This window comes from Bufo gargarizans, chromosome 4, assembly GCF_014858855.1.
Source record: "Bufo gargarizans isolate SCDJY-AF-19 chromosome 4, ASM1485885v1, whole genome shotgun sequence".
In the NCBI taxonomy this organism is placed as follows: domain Eukaryota; kingdom Metazoa; phylum Chordata; class Amphibia; order Anura; family Bufonidae; genus Bufo; species Bufo gargarizans.
The window spans coordinates 516,824,592-516,841,364 of NC_058083.1; the positions used below are offsets into that span (position 1 = coordinate 516,824,592).

Consider the following 16,773-nt stretch of genomic DNA (forward strand, 5'->3'; position numbering starts at 1 on the left):
TTCAGGGAGTGGAGTAGAATTTCACTTCAGACGCACACTGCCAGAGTATACACCTAAGTTATGATGAAGTGTATGTTTTGTGATAAATTAGACACATCCTTTGGCAGTCTTTATAAGTATCAGACCGCGCTGCTCAGAATCCACCAGAGATGTTCCTCTCTAGTTTGGAGCCATATGCACTTCAGACATAGAGACACATCGGTATCCACATAAGACGCTCTCTTTATCCTTGCACAACTCTGTAAATTAGCAGAGGAGACGCACAAATGGTGAAGCACCGTCAGCCAGGGACAATTATAAAAAGGTTTATTATACTCACAGACGTGAATAAATTTAAAACATCTCATAAAAGATATATGCCCTCTTGTTCTTGCCTGACCCGGGTTTCGCTTGACGCTTCGTCAGGAGTGAACCTGACGAATCGTCAAGCGAAACCAGTTACGTGTACCCCAAAATGGCACCATAAAAATACTTGTAATGCAAAAAAACAAACCCTCATACTGCTACATAAAATTAATCAAAGTTATAGCTCTTGGAAGTTAAAATAAAATAAAAATCTTGGTAGAAAAACATTTTTCCTCTGTAAGCTCTTTGCTGTGCAATTACAGATGACATCCTGAACATGACAGTGGCTTCGGCCCTGTGTGAATTCACTGATGTGTTATAAGACTTGACTTAATTCTATTTCAATTTACACATTCAGAACATGAAAATAATTTCTCCCTGTGTGGATTCTCCGATGTCTAACAAGATCTGTTTTATGGTTATCACTAGTGTTCAGCAAAGTAAACCATTTGTAGTGGAATTCAGTCTGAATTTTAGGAAAAAAAATATATAAAATCTATTTTAAATGAAGCCAAATTTCTTTGGGCTTCGCGATAACGAATAATTTTTCCTAAAATGGTGGCTGGAGTTGTCTTAGAAAAAACAGGAGAATAAAAAATGTACTCACCCCATCCACTTGCTCGCAAAGAGGCAGTCTGCTTCTCTCTTAACTAAAAAAATACCTGTGGAAGGACCTGCACTCAGTGTGATGATGTCACCGTGCTCTCGCAGCATGATCACATGGTGAAGTCATCACACTAAGCGCAGGTACTTCTGCTGGTCTTTTTTAATTAAGATAAAAGAAGACAGCCCCTGTGCGAGCAAATGGATGAGGTGAGTGATTTTCTATTAACCTTAAAGGCCATATGTGCATATGAGCGTATTACTGTTTTTAATGGCTGTTAGACGGGTGCACTTCGGTCTAAGGGGCCGTTAAAAATGGTCTCGTTGATTGATAGGCTAAATGAGGTTTTAACATAGTGATTCGTGACAAATTAATTCAGGACAAATCAAATTTCTTGTTGAACTTTGACCAAGCTGCAGAATAGAATTTTTCTAAAGTTCGTTCATCTCCAGTTATCACATTCTGAACATTAAAATCGATTCTTTACAATGTGAATTCTCTGGTGTTTAACAAGATATGATTTCTTTGTATAAGATTTCCCACACTGTAAACAAGAAAATGGCTTCTCCCCTGTGTGAGTTCTCTCATGTATAACAAGATGTGATTTCTGTGTGTATGATTTCCCACATTCTAAACAAGAAAATAGCTTATCCCCTGTGTGAATTCGCTGATGTTTAACAAGAGTTGATTTATCTTTAAAACATTTCCCACATTGTAAACAAGAAAAGGGTTTCTCCCCAGTGTGCCTTCTCTCATGTATAACAAGAGCCGATTTATCAGTAAAACATTTCCCACATTCTGAGCAAGAAAATGGCTTCTCCCCTGTGTGACTTCTTTGATGTTTAACAAGAGTTGATTTATCTTTAAAACATTTCCCACATTCTAAACAAGAAAAGGGTTTCTCCCCTGTGTGATTTCTCTCATGTATAACAAAAGCTGATTTATCAGTAAAACATTTCCCACATTCTGAGCAAGAAAATGGCTTCTCCCCTGTGTGACTTCTTTGATGTTTAACAAGAGTTGATTTATCTTTAAAACATTTCCCACATTCTAAACAAGAAAAGGGTTTCTCCCCTGTGTGATTTCTCTCATGTATAACAAAAGCTGATTTATAAGTAAAACATTTCCCACATTCTGAGCAAGAAAATGGCTTCGCCCCTGTGTGAATTCTCTGATGTCTAACAAGATGTGATTTACGGTTAAAATCTTTTTCACATTCTGAACATGAAAATGGCTTCGCCCCTGTGTGAATTCTCTGATGTCTAACAAGATGTGATTTACGGTTAAAATCTTTTTCACATTCTGAACATGAAAATGGCTTCTCCCTTGTGTGAATTCTCTGATGTACAACTAGATTTGATTTACATATGAAATATTTCCCACATTCTAAACAAGAAAATGACTTCTCCCCGGTGTGACTTCTCTGATGTTTACCAAAAGTTGATTTATCAGTAAAACATTTCCCACATTCTAAACAAGAAAATGGCTTCTCCCCGGTGTGATTTCTCTCATGTATAACAAGAGATGATTTCTGTGTGTAAGATTTCCCACATTGTAAACAAGAAAATGGCTTTGCCCCTGTGTGAATTCTCTGATGGTTAAGAAGATTTGATTTCTGCTGAAAACATTTCTCACATTCTGAACATGAAAATGGCTTCTCTCCTGTGTGAGTTCTCTGATGTCTAATAAGAGCTGATTTAGATTTACAACATTTCCCACATTCTGAGCATGAAAGAGCATTCTCCCCTGTGTGACTTATTTGATAATTAACACTTCTTCTGTGGCTTTTAATTTGCTTAACAGTCTGTGATAAATCAGAAGATTGAAATCCATCCAAAGGATCTGATAATAGATCTTTGCTGTGAATAGCTGAGGATACATCTGCAATAATGGCATGCGCTTCATGTGCATCTTCTGTGACATCACAATCTTCTGTTCTGAAATCTGATATCACATGTTTCTCTGAGCTCCTGGTACAGTCATCTGTCAAGAATAAATCTGAGTTTTATCATTTTTTAATAATAGAACCTTAAAATTATATATAGATTTTATAACAGCTCTATATAAATAAATAAATAAAAATCCATACAAATTACAAGTCATGGAGCAAAATTCAAATATCAACTGACTATGGGAAAACAGATCACAATCTCACAGTAGACCAGTAGATGATGATGTTAGGTCACCAGGCTGTTCACTTGTATTTTCCACTCTTGTGCTGAAGCCAGCATCTTCATAGGTTCACAAGGGATCTGTGAGTCAGTGCTATAAGCTGGTGTCCATCTCACACACTGACCGCTAACTGCACTTGAGCACAAAACACACCAGAAATTGAAGCTGAAAGCCCACCTTCTATCTACCTTACAGATGTAGTAAATATATTATTGTTCATATACCACATACATATAAATAATACCGGCATGTACTGTACATATAATGCTCTGTTCATATCACATTTATGGGCTCTAACATATACACCCAGGATGTATACATTGAATTGATGCGTATGACAGATACCAGACAGTGACATCTATTTTATTTATTTTTTTGTTACTGGATATATTTTTATGGAATACTGATGTATAGAAGCCAGATGGATACCAAAAGCCTCTGGACACATTTACCTTTTATGTTGGCAGTTTTCCCAATGTACAAACTAAACATATATCGCAATCATGATGTAAACTCAGCCTATAAGATAGATTCACTCACACACATAAAGGTTCATCATTAAATTACACACATGTAAGTACATACTACATAGACACAAATTACATGAATATACTATACACGTTGAGCATTACTCATACACATTACATGTTTATACAGTGTGTGTGTGTGTGTGTGTGGATATATTGTAGGAAGGAGCAAGGGTCCGCCGTTGACGGAAGGAATGTGTCACAGAGTTTCCTGGCTTCGGTGACGTAAGAGCCGGTATTTTGAGGTGTCAGCGGCAGCTAATGCTGATTGATACTTTGCTATTTTAGTATGGCTGTATAGCTGATCCAGGACAGCTGTTACTGGGAGTAGCCAAAGTGATGGGTGGGTGACTACTCCCCACGTTCCAGGCCGGGTTTTGGCAGGCCTATAAAAAACAACCAGCAGTGTCAGCTGTGAGTGGATTACTCCTCTCTGACAGTGGAGCTCTGTCACTCTCTGTGTTGGATACGAAATAATCCCAGCAGACAAACTTGCTCTTCAGAATGTAGTTTATTAAACGGTTCACAGAACGCGTTGCGGCATGTCAGCCTACCTCAACTGCACTCTCTGTGTTGGGACCTGGGAGTTTGGGTCTGGATTAAGGCCTGCTACCTTGTTGGTGTAAAAGCAGGTGGATTAGGCTTTATCCAAGGACTTCTTCTTTGCCGCATGGTGTGAACGACCACCAGAATGACAAGGTGACTGTTTTCCTTGAAGCAGACTTTTTGTTTTGTCATTTACTTAATGTGTTAATAAACACTGAACTGTTTAATTCAAAGACTTTGTTGTTGCCTCTATACTGCCTACCAGAATGAATCCCCACAATATAAATATATATATTATATATATACACACACACACACACACACACACACACACACACACACACACACACACACACAGTCACAGTATAAAGAAAAGAAGGAAAGCAGCACAATAAAAAAATAGGACAGGTGCAATCCCTCAATCCCTCTCAGGATCATTGACCAGAATCCAAAGTTTGATAAAAATAGAAAAAGAGGCAGCACTCCAAAATAGTGAAAATTGTGGACTTTCTATTCGCCCATGCTATTGCAACATTTCAGCTCAACTCAATGGAGCCTTTGTCAAGCAATGTGTCATGTGCCAAACAGTATGTGTGTATATGTGTATATATATATATATATAAAATATATACACACACACACACACGTGGTAATTATCCCATAAAGTGTATAATCAATTAACCCCGAATCAGTCACTGAACCCTTCAGGTGCCGCGATCAACACTGATTGCAGCACCTGTGAGTTAAGGCAGACAAACTTAATTCCCTCTGCCTTCCAATCGGAGCCCCCGCAGTGAAATCATGGGGCTCCGATCAGTTGCCATGGCAGCCTGGACGCTGCTGAAGTGTTCCAGGCCTGCCATGGTAATTTCCGTGCTGAGCTATGCATGAGGCACAGCTCAGAATGGATAGTGTAAAAATCCTGTTCATCCTATTAGAGCTATACTAGGGTGAATAGGAGAAGGGATCAAAAGATACCACGTTCTAGCCCCCTAAGGGGGGTAATAGTTTTTTGGGTTTTTTTTAAGTGAAAAAAGTTTATAACAAAATAAAAATCAAAAATAAAAACTCACCAAAATATTTAAATAACTCCCCTTTTCCAATTTTACGTATAAAAATATATAAAGAATAAAAAAATTATTATATTACAATAGGTATTGCCGCATCCGAAAATGTCTGAACTATTAAGGCTACTTTCACACTTGCGTTCGGGGTTCCGCTTGCAAGTTCCGTTTGAAGGCTCTCACAAGCGGCCCCGAACGGATCCGTACAGCCCCAATGCATTCTGAGTGGATGCGGATCCGCTCAGAATGCATCAGTATGGCTCCGTTTGGCCTCCGTTCTGCTCAGCAGACGGACACCCGAACAGATAGAGAACAACATGAAAGATGGCCGTCTGCATTCTAATAGTCACTGCGCATGTGAATTGCCATTACAGTTTGCACCTGCGCTTCTTTCATAAGTAACATGGAGTAGGAGCTCTTAGGAAACTAAGTAAACTACATCAGAGCGCCTGCGCATAGCTTCAGTAAGCGCTGAAACATATAAATAAGGGACATAATGTTGGCCATGATAATCACCAAATTATTGAATACTCCACCAAGGGGGAGAAACCCAGGGTTCCCAGCCATTTCCGCCTTGTGTAGGTGGAAAACAAAAATTACTCTTACCGGTAATTGTTTTTCTTCAAACCCATGACAGCACCTATGTGACTATGTCCTCCAGGACAGGAAACCTGAAGAGATAAAATGGTTCACACCCTCACCGCACCTCAGTGATTATAATAACCAAATGTCACGGAAGGTGTACATAAAACTAGAAGACACAAAATGAAGATCCGACTGACTGGATCCAAAACTAAGGAACCAAAGGGATAGCCCTGCAACAGACCTGGCTCTCTCCCTAACTGCTCAGCCTACGCAAAAATCTCAATGGTAGATGATCGCATATCCTCGTACCTCGACAGCATATCACCTGAACACCCTATAATAGTGAGGGGACACGACCACCGGCTCCCTACACAGATACGGAGGGAGTCAGGGTCACCTGGGATCCAGCAAACAGGAAATACTAATGAATGAACAAAACTTATCTGTAGAAGATTCAGTAATAGCATCCAGCATGCATGCATACACTCCAGGAAGTAATATAAACCGCAAAGTGATGCAGTATGGGAAGGGATTTAAAGGGATGCAATCAGTGCAACTACATGACAGCTGAGAGAGGCTAACGAGATGAGAAAAGGAAAGCAAAACACAAGGAACCTCAAGGAGGAGGTTCTGAAGGACGTCTGTCAGAGCTTCTCAGATGTCTGGTGGTGACAGTACCCCTCCTTCTACGAGTGGACTCCGGACACTCAGAGTCCACCTTCTCAGTGTGAGACCTATGGAAAGCCCTGATGAGACGAGTGGCCTTAATGTCCGTCACTGGGACCCACATCCTCTCCTCAGGACCATAACCCTCCCAATGAACGAGGTACTGGAGAGAACCGCGGACAACACAAGAATCCACAATCCTAGAGACCTGAAATTCAAGATTACCATCAACCACAATCGGAGGAGGAGGCAAAGGCAAGGGTACAATGGGTTGGACATAAGGTTTTAATAAGGACTTATGAAAAACATTATAGATCTTCCAAGTCTGAGGAAGATCAAGACGGTAGGCAACAGGATTGATGACGGACAAGATTTTGTAAGGCCCAATAAACTTAGGACCCAACTTCCAGGAGGGAACCTTCAATTTGATATTCTTAGTAGACAACCACACTAGATCACCAACATTCAGGTCCGGACCAGGCACACGTCTCTTATCCGCCACACGCTTATATCTCTCACTCATGCTCTTTAGATTATCCTGAATTTTTTGCCAAATAGATGACAAAGACGAGGAGAATCTATCCTCATCAGGTAAACCAGAAGACCCCTCTCCAGAGAATGTCCCAAACTGCGGATGAAACCCATATGCACCAAAAAATGGTGACTTATCAGAGGACTCCTGACGACGGTTATTTAAAGCAAACTCAGCAAGGGACAAAAAAGAACACCAATACTCCTGATTCTCCGCCACAAAATAGCGCAGATATGTCTCCAGATTCTGATTGACGCGCTCTGTCTGACCATTCGACTGCGGGTGGAAAGCAGAAGAGAATGACAACCGAACCCCCAAGCGAGAACAGAAAGCCTTCCAGAATCTGGAAACAAACTGTGAGCCTCTATCAGAGACTATGTCTGAAGGAATTCCATGCAATCAATAAATGCCTGCGCCAGCGTCTTAGCATTGGGTAAGCCAGGAAAAGGAATGAAATGCACCATTTTTCTAAAACGGTCCACCACCACAAGAATCACAGTCTTCCCCGAAGAACGAGGCAGGTGCGTAATGAAGTCCATAGACAGATGTGTCCAAGGACGGGAAGGAATGTGTAACGGAAGGAGAGGACCTGATGGCCGTGAATGAGGGACTTTGGCACGAGCGCAGGTCTCGCAGGCTGCCACAAAACCCTCAACCGACTTATGAAGCGCCGGCCACCAGAATCTCCGAGCGATGAGATCCACTGTGACTCTTGCCCCCGGGTGCCCAGCAAGGACAGTATCGTGGTGCTCCTTTAAAAATCTTGTGTCTTAAAGCGAGAGGCACAAACAACCTCCCAGGAGGACAAAGATCAGGAGCCTCTGACTGGGCTGCCTGCACCTCTGCCTCCAATTCAGGAAAAAGAGCAGAGACCACCACACCTTCAGCCAAAATGGGACCCGGGTCTTCAAAATTCCCACCTCCCGGAAAACAACGTGGCAGGGCATCCGCCTTCACATTCTTAACCCCAGGGCGGAACGTGACAACAGAATTAAACCTTGAAAAGAACAAAGACCATCTGGCCTGTCTCGGGTTCAGACGCTTGGCAGACTCCAAGTAGGCCAGATTCTTATGGTCAGTAAACACAGTAATAGGGTGTCTGGTTCCCTCTAGCCAATGGCGCCATTCCTCAAAAGCTAACTTGATGGCCAACAACTCCCTATCTCCCACATCGTAATTTCTCTCTGCGGAGGAGAGTTTCTTCGAGAAAAAGGCACACGGTTGCCATTTGGCAGGAGAGGGACCCTGAGACAAGACCGCACCCACACCCACCTCAGAAGCGTCCACCTCAACTATGAAGGACAGAGAAATATCAGGTTGTACCAAGATGGGAGCGGAAGCAAAACTCTCCTTGATATTAGAAAAGGCCTTACGCGCCTCTACCGACCAGGAGGAAGAATCTACCCCCTTTCTAGTCATATCAGTGAGTGGTTTAACAACGGAGGAATAATTCAAAATAAACTTCCTGTAATAATTGGCAAAACCTAAAAAACGCATCAGCGCCTTCTGATTCTCAGGAAGCTCCCACTCAAGCACAGCGCGGACCTTCTCGGGGTCCATGCGAAAACCAGAAGCGGAGAGAAGAAACCCCAGAAATTGAATTTCTGGAACCGCAAACACACATTTTTCCAGTTTAGCGTACAATTTATTCTCCCGCAGGATGAGCAAGACCTGACGTAAAGTGTTCCTTATGAGTTTTGAAATCAGGAGAAAAAAAAATCAAAATGTCATCTAGATACACTAATACAAATCTCCCCATTAAATGATAAAAAATGCTGTTCACAAAATGCTGAAAGACGGCTGGAGCATTCATCAAACCAAAAGGCATAACCAAATTCTCAAAATGGCCCTCAGGGGTATTGAAGGCCGTCTTCCATTCGTCTCCTTCTCTGACCCTGACCAGGTTGTATGCCCCTCTTAGATCCAAATTGGAAAAAGCTTTAGCCCCAACAATCTGGTTAAACAGGTCCGGGATCAGAGGAAGCGGATAAGGGTCACGAATAGTGATACTGTTCAGCTCCCTGAAATCCAGACATGGTCTTAAAGAACCATCTTTTTTCTTAACAAAGAAAAAACCAGCGGCAACAGGTGATTTCGAGGGTCGTATGTGTCCCTCTCTCAGACTCTCAGAGATATAAGCACGCATAGCGACCTTTTCAGGTTGGGAGAGATTGTATAAACGAGATTTAGGCAGCTTGGCGCCTGGGGTGAGATTAATAGGGCAATCGTACTCCCTGTGAGGGGGCAAGTCCTGAACACCACTCTCAGAGAACACATCCGAAAATTCAGAGAGAAGAGATGGTACAGTCTTAGTAGAAACCTCAGAAACAGATGTCGTGAGGCAATTCTCTCGGCAAAAGTCACTCCAACCATTTATTTGCCTCGCTTGCCAAATCAATGGTGGGGTTATGTTTAGTGAGCCAGGGTAGCCCCAACACTAGAGGAGTAGGCAACCCGCTTAGGACGAAACATGACACATCCTCAACATGAGTATCACTCACAATCAAACGGATATTGTGAACTATGCCCTTTAAAAGTGGAACGGAATCAATAGCAAAAACAGGTATATCCTTTCCCAAAGTGCATACCTGGAAACCATGAGTTATAGCAAATTGATTATCAATGAGATTGACAGCTGCTCCACTATCTACAAAAATCTCACAAAAAATGTTCTTGCTTTCTAGCGCCACCCTGGCAGGTAGGATAAAACGGGAACTACAAGCAAACTGAAAACCTTTAATTTCCGCATCAACCTTGCCAATAGTAACAGATGGAAAGTTTTTAGAGGATTTTTTTCTGTTTATTTATTACTCTTAAAAAACTGCCTGAATCTCCTAGAGGGACAAACATTTGCCAAATGATTTATACCTCCACAACAGAAACAAACCTTTCTATGAGGGCTGAATCTTCTATTGTCAGAGGCAATCAAACCCAGCTGCATGGGCTCCTGCTCAGAAGGGATTGAGAGCGACTGAGACCCCTGTGCACTGAATGAGACCGCCGCACTGTCCTTGGACTGAGTATGACAGGAAGGAGTGATCTCTCCTCTCTCTCTAAGACGCCTGTCAATACGAACGGCCCGAGACATGGCAGAGTCCAAGGAGGTAGGTCTCTCATGAAAGGCAAATGCATCTTTCAATCCGTCTGAAAGACCATGGCAAAATTGACTTCGGAGTGCAGCATCATTCCAACCAGTATCAGCTGCCCATCTCCGAAATTCTGAGCAGTATATCTCTGCGGATTGTTTACCCTGACATAAAAGACGTAGTCTAGACTCAGCCAGAGCAATATGATCCGGATCATCATATATCTGACCCAGGGCTAAAAAAAATTAATCCACTGAACGGAGGGGCCGTGCCCCCACCGGCGGCGTAAAGTCCCAAGACTGAGCGTTATCCCTGAGCGGCGAGATGATGATCCCCAGCCTCTGCTCCTCATCACCAGAGGAATGGGGAAGTAGGCGAAAATGGAGTTTGCAAGCCTCTCTAAACGAACAAAATTCTCACTACCCCCGGAGAACGTATCCGGAAGCGAGATTTTAGGCTCAGAGCAAATTCCATGAACACAAGCAGAAACGGTCACCTCAAACTGAGAGACAGTTTTCCGGAGATCTTCTACCTCCAGTGAAAGACCCTGCATGCGGTCAATCAAGGTTGAAACCGGATTTATGCTTAAGACTATTTTGGCGGTTTATAATGTCACGGAAGGTGTACATAAAACTAGAAGACACAAAATGAAGATCCGACTGACTGGATCCAAAACTAAGGAACCAAAGGGATAGCCCTGCAACAGACCTGGCTCTCTCCCTAACTGCTCAGCCTATGCAAAAATCTCAATGGTAGATGATCGCATATCCTCGTACCTCGACTGCATATCACCTGAACACCCTATAATAGTGAGGGGACACGACCACCGGCTCCCTACACAGATACGGAGGGAGTCAGGGTCACCTGGGATCCAGCAAACAGGAAAATACAAATGAATGAACAAACTTATCTGTAGAAGACACAGTAGTAGCATCCAGCATGCATGCATACACTCCAGGAAGTAATATAAACCGCAAAGTGATGCAGTATGGGAAGGGATTTAAAAGGGATGCAATCAGTGCAACTACATGACAGCTGAGAGAGGCTAACGAGATGAGAAAAGGAAAGCAAAACACAAGGAACCTCAAGGAGGAGGTTCTGAAGGACGTCTGTCAGAGCTTCTCAGATGTCTGGTGGTGACACCAAAACCCCGGAGGCGTGCCAACCACCAAAGAATAGGCTTGAAATAAGAGAAGAGACAATACAAAAAAAGGAACCAGTTCCGTACATTATATCCCTATTCAATATCATGCATCTATCTGCCCAATTGGCAAATTTCCCCCCTTTTTTTTTTTTTTAAAGATTAAATTAAAGTTAAGGGTGGGAAATTTCGGGATGCTGGCGCTCTCATGGGCTTCAAGAAAAACAATTACCGGTAAGAGTAATTTTTGTTTTGCCCTCACCCATGACAGCACCCATGCTAGAATAAACTAGAAGTTAAACTTTTGGGGGGGACGGGACGGACGACTACAGCCTGTAGTACTTTCCCCCCGAAGGCTGAATCTGAATTTAGATGCATCCTATAGTGTCTAAAAAAGGTATGAGGAGAACTCCAAGTGGCTGCTCTTCAGATTTGGGCTGCTCTTATTGAATATGTCCCAAACCCAGTTGGGGGAGACAAGTTTAAAGAAGAAAAGGCAAGGGAAATAGCATTTTTGACCCATCTAGCAATGGCACTAGTAGAAAGTTTGAATTTCCGAGACCCTTCTAGCTGAATTAACTGCAATCAGAAAAGCCATCTTGAAGGGAAGCAATATAATGGAGATATTATTAACCGATTGAAACATCTCTTGAGATCTCTCCTCACTGGTAAGGTCCAAGGAGGCTCTACTGATAACCTCTGAAGGTGTGTGTACCATGATCTCTTTGGCCACTTAGGAGCTACAAAGATTACTGAGGCTCCCTCAACACTCGGGGAATAAAGCAAATAAGGGGAAAGGCAAAGCCCAGCTCCTGATTCTAGTCTTGCGCTAACCCATCTATTGCAAGAGGACTGTCCAAAGGATTGAGGGAGCAGAACCTTTCAACCTTTCTGTTGGCTCTGGAAGCAAACAGATCTACTGTGGGAAGACCATTTTTTTAGACTATTTCCAGTCCTTGTTCAGACACCATTCCCCTGCTCCTTTCCTCTGGAACTGTTAATTCTATGGCCATCTTTACAGCTTTTAGTTCCTTGAAGTTGGAAGAGGCTTTCCTTGAGTTTAGGTCCCACCTCCCTTGCCAGTACCTGTTCTGACAGTGAGCTCCCCAACCCCAGGGACTGGGGTCTGCGATCTTTGAAAGACCATGGGACTCCCACAAGACAGATTCTTTGGTATTGTCCACCATAACAGGGAACACCTGGCCTTTGATGAAATGTGGAATTTTCGGTCCAAAGAGTGCGTCCCAGTATCTCAGAATATCCATCTGTAGCTCTCTGGAGTGAATCTGTGCATATGTTACTGCTGGAATAGTGGACGTCATATGACCGAACACAGCCATTGCTTCTCTAATAGTACACAGGTAGGAGTGAAAAATTGACATAATCTACTCCCTGATTAATTCCCTCTTTATGAGGGGAAGGAAATTCTTTTGTTGGCAGGAGTCCAACTGGATTCCTAAAAACACACAAATCTGAGAGGGAACAAGGTATTATTTTTCCCAATTTATTTCCCAATGAAAATCTACTAACGTTGAACATAGAAGATCTTTATCTCTCTCCAACTCTACCTTTGAATGGGAAATCAACAGAAAATCATCTAGATAAGGTACTTAAGTTACGCCTCTTAGTCTTACAAAGGCCGCTATCTCTGCTACCACCTTTGTAAAAACTCTTGGAGCCTGAGATATGCCAAAGGGGAGCGCCCTGTACTGAACAACTTTCCTCTTATCCAAACTGCTGTTCTCAAGAATTTCTGGTACGAGGCATGAATCGGAATGTGATAGTAAGAGTCTTCCAGATCCAAGCTTGCATCCAACAATTCTGGAAGACTAAATTTGTCGCTGACTTTATTGTTTCCATATGGAATTTCTTGTAAGTTAGGGATTTGTTTAGACTCTTCAGATTAAGTATTATTCTGAACGATCCATTTGGCTTTCTTACTAAGAAAAGAGGGGAATAGAAATCCTTCCCTACTTCTCTTTTGGGAACTGGGCAAACCACCCCTTTGCTTAATAGAGTCATAACTTCCAATTCTAAAGTATCTCTTTTTTGTGATCCTTGAGGCATATTGTTTGAACAAAAAAGTTGAGTGGACGAGAAAGGAATTCTATCCGATACCCATGTTTTATAACCTCTAGAATCCATCTGTTCTGGGAAATGGACCCCCCGGTAAGGAAAAAAACTGTGATAACCTTCCTCCCACCTGACTTCTGGCGTCATTGCTGTTTGTCTCTAGATCTACTTTCTTGGGGCTTGAACAAAAAATAGCTAGATCTTTTAGGAAATCTCTCTCTTTTATCACCCTGCCTTTCCCTTTGTTTTCTAAAATTGGACTGGGGTTTACAAAAAAAAAGTAGGCTTCTGGGCCAAAAAGCCTAGAACCGACACAGGGGACTACACAGTCTAGCCTTAAAGCCCTGGTCTCCTTTCCACTACTTTAACCAGATAGAGCGTCTGGCAGCATTCGACATGGCTACCGCTCTTGCAAAAAAAACGCACTGCATCAGTGGATGCATCTGCTAGGAAATCAGCTGCTTTAAGGAAGGTAGGAAGACAAGAGAGTAATTCTTCTCTAGGATTTTTGTCTTTAATATGAGACTCAAGCTGATCTAACCATAACCTTAAAGACCTAGAGACCCAGGAGGCAGCAATAGCAGGCCTAAGACTAGTGGATGCTGATTCCCAAGTTCTTTTAAGATAAATGTCAGCTTTTTTATACAACGGATCTCCCAGGCATCCCAGTTCTTCGAATGGAAGCGCCGATTTTTTTCTTAGCAACTGGTGCATCCACTTTGGGGGCCCTATCCCATACCTTAGATACAGATTATTCAAAGGGATACTTTCTCTCGACTGTAGTTGGTATAAAAAATTCCTATCAGGATGTTTCCACTCCGTTCTAATAAGAGCTTCTATATTTTTATGCACTAAAAATACTCTATGATGTTTAGGACCCAGTCACTCAAAAACTTGGTCAGCTATTGATTTAGGCTGTTTTACGTCCTCTAACTGCATGGTAGCTTTAAACAGGCTTTAATAAAAGTTCAGTATCTTCAGCTAGAAACAGGGCCCTCCGAAGACGAAAAATAATCTGAGATATTGTGGCTGGAATTCAAATAGTCATCCTCCCCAGGGTTTTCAGAATCAATCTCTCTACTGTAACCGTCCCTTTCTGGTGACCGTGGCAGATTTGGTTTCAGGGACTTAAGAGATGATTTAACTTGAGATCTCACCAAAGCCTTAATACTTTTGGATAAAGATTGTGACTCTTCCAGAACCAGTTTATCCACACATCCTGACATAGTGGTCTAACATAAGATGCTGGTAAAGCTACACTACATCCAATACATTCTTTATTCTTAAATGAATTCTTAGGTGTTTTTGATACCTATAACAACAAAAGCATTCCATAAATATTAGGAGAGGATATCTCTCACCATATGTAGAGGTAACTTCCCTGCTCCTCAGGTCCAGTACCGCGCTTATGGGCCTCAAGGGGTCGGCACGTCGTGAATCACCCGGCTCCGACATTGTATCCAGTTACCGAATCCAGCACAGCACTCAGTGCGCAAAGAGAGCTGGCTGCCTTCTCCAGTGGCCATTTATAACGCGCCTTGGCCTCCTTTTAACACTAGGCCCAAATCCCTAATCAAGCCGACAAAAAGTGCCACATCCTCTGGCGTTGCATAACATGAAGTGACGACATGACACCAGAAGCTTACCGCCACCCGTCCCCAAGCGCATGCTTAGAACGCGCATTGGTTCAGAGCAGATATCTTTAAGAAGGGATCCCATGCACCCCGACAAACTGAATTGGAAGCCGCCAGAACATGGCCACATCGGCTCCCCTAGATGCTGGGAGAAGTCAGATGGAAGGTAGACTAACGCCGCATGGGATAGGCCCCTTTACGGTGAGTAGACCCGGCCCTTCCCCAGCCCCAGGGTGTGAACCCAAGCTTGGAGCAAGAGCTCCCTAGGTACATCCTATCTGGAGGACAGGAAACCTGAACTGAGGTGTGGTGGGGGTGTGAGCCATTTTCTCTCTTCCCTGTCCTGGATGGGAGGACCTATTCGCATGGGTGCTGTCATGGGTGAGGGGAAAAAGTACTTGGGGCACCATAAGTGTCACAAATTCCCCCACACACACACAAGAGAAAGAGCAAAAGGTATAAGAGCGGCTAACCATGATGATCTAAAGCAGGGATGTCAAACTCGTGGCACTCCAGCTGTTGCAAAACTACAACTCCCATCATGCCTGGGCATACTACAGCTATCAGGGAATGATGGGAGTTGTAGTTTTGCAACATCTGGAGGGCCATGAGTTTGACATCCATGATCTAAAGGGATATAAAGGCAGATGAATATCCCCTGCAAAAGGAGGTCCCCCCCAGATGAGTCAGAGGGACCCTCACTCCCAGTGAGGGGAAGAGGAATCCGGCACACAGATCGTGTGTCATGGATCCTCACCCCAAATCTTGGGTCATTAGTCCACTATTATCAATATAAAATGGTGACCCCTATAGGGGAAAGGAGACAGCAGAGAAAGGACAGATGATCACTCCCCCACCATGCCAATGAAAACAGAGGGCAGAGGGAGGAGCAAGCACGATGTCCACCTCCGTTATCACCATCATATTACCAACTTAGAATAAAAAGATGCAGTCCTCTGGTGAGGTCCTCCACTAAACAAAGAAAAATAAAACTCAAACAGCGGGCAAAAAAAAAAAAAAAAAACAATGAGCAAACCGTACAAAATTGCATAATCCAGGAGGCCAGAGATTGGTGAAGCTGTCATGTCCACATTCAAGTAATTTGTATAATTCACATTCTTCCTTACACCGTGTGTTATCGGGGTTCTAGACATAAATCTTACACCGGTGGTGTCCTGGGTTTCACACCCAATCAGGGAGAGGGAAATTGTGTAATGAATATTGCAGCCACCTATAGACTGCATCCAGTAGTAATTCTCCTCTGAATGTTGGTTTGCATGAAAACGTAACTTTTAATATTCCAGTGAAAATGGTTTATAACTATTTTTATGCAAATAAAGGGGCGGCCATTATTAAAAATCCATTAAAGTGAACTTATCACCAGAAATGGCCTATGTAGCTATTTACATGTCCCCACTGTACAAGCTGCCAACTTTCAGAAACTGGTTTTGTTGAATTTGACAATTAGGTTGTTTGTAGGAAAAACCCACTTGTAGGAGCCACTGGGGAGAGTGGGGTATAGCACTGAAGACTTTAGCAGGAAGGGGTGAGCAGAATGGCCGGCAAGCTGTCACTGACCCTGGGGATTTGTCCTCCTAGGATTACTTCTTTAGGGCAGAACATTGTGAAATCTTTATGGTCAGACAGGCAGCTGCTAGTGTTCATTGGTGGCTCTTTTTATTTCAGCTCTACCATAAGGCTTTTCCTATTTCCTAAGATTCAGAAGTGTCAGTAAAGCCTCTAAGTACTACGGAAAGAGGGATTATGGAAGTTAGAAGAATGGGTGATAACCCCAACC

The 16,773-nt window shown here is 42.9% G+C and overlaps 1 protein-coding gene across 2 annotated transcripts in view; it reads right to left on the reverse strand.

The window, feature by feature from the left end:
- Nucleotides 1-368: 368 nt before the first annotated feature.
- The window catches only part of LOC122934014 (zinc finger protein 260-like), a 222,488-nt gene continuing 206,083 nt past the window's right edge, over nt 369-16,773 (reverse strand). For both annotated transcript variants that reach the window (XM_044289140.1, XM_044289139.1), the window contains exon 7: nt 369-2,932. In XM_044289140.1, the coding sequence (XP_044145075.1) occupies nt 1,419-2,932 (1,514 nt within the window). In that variant the 3' untranslated portion in view covers nt 369-1,418. The remainder of the gene's footprint in view (nt 2,933-16,773) is intronic.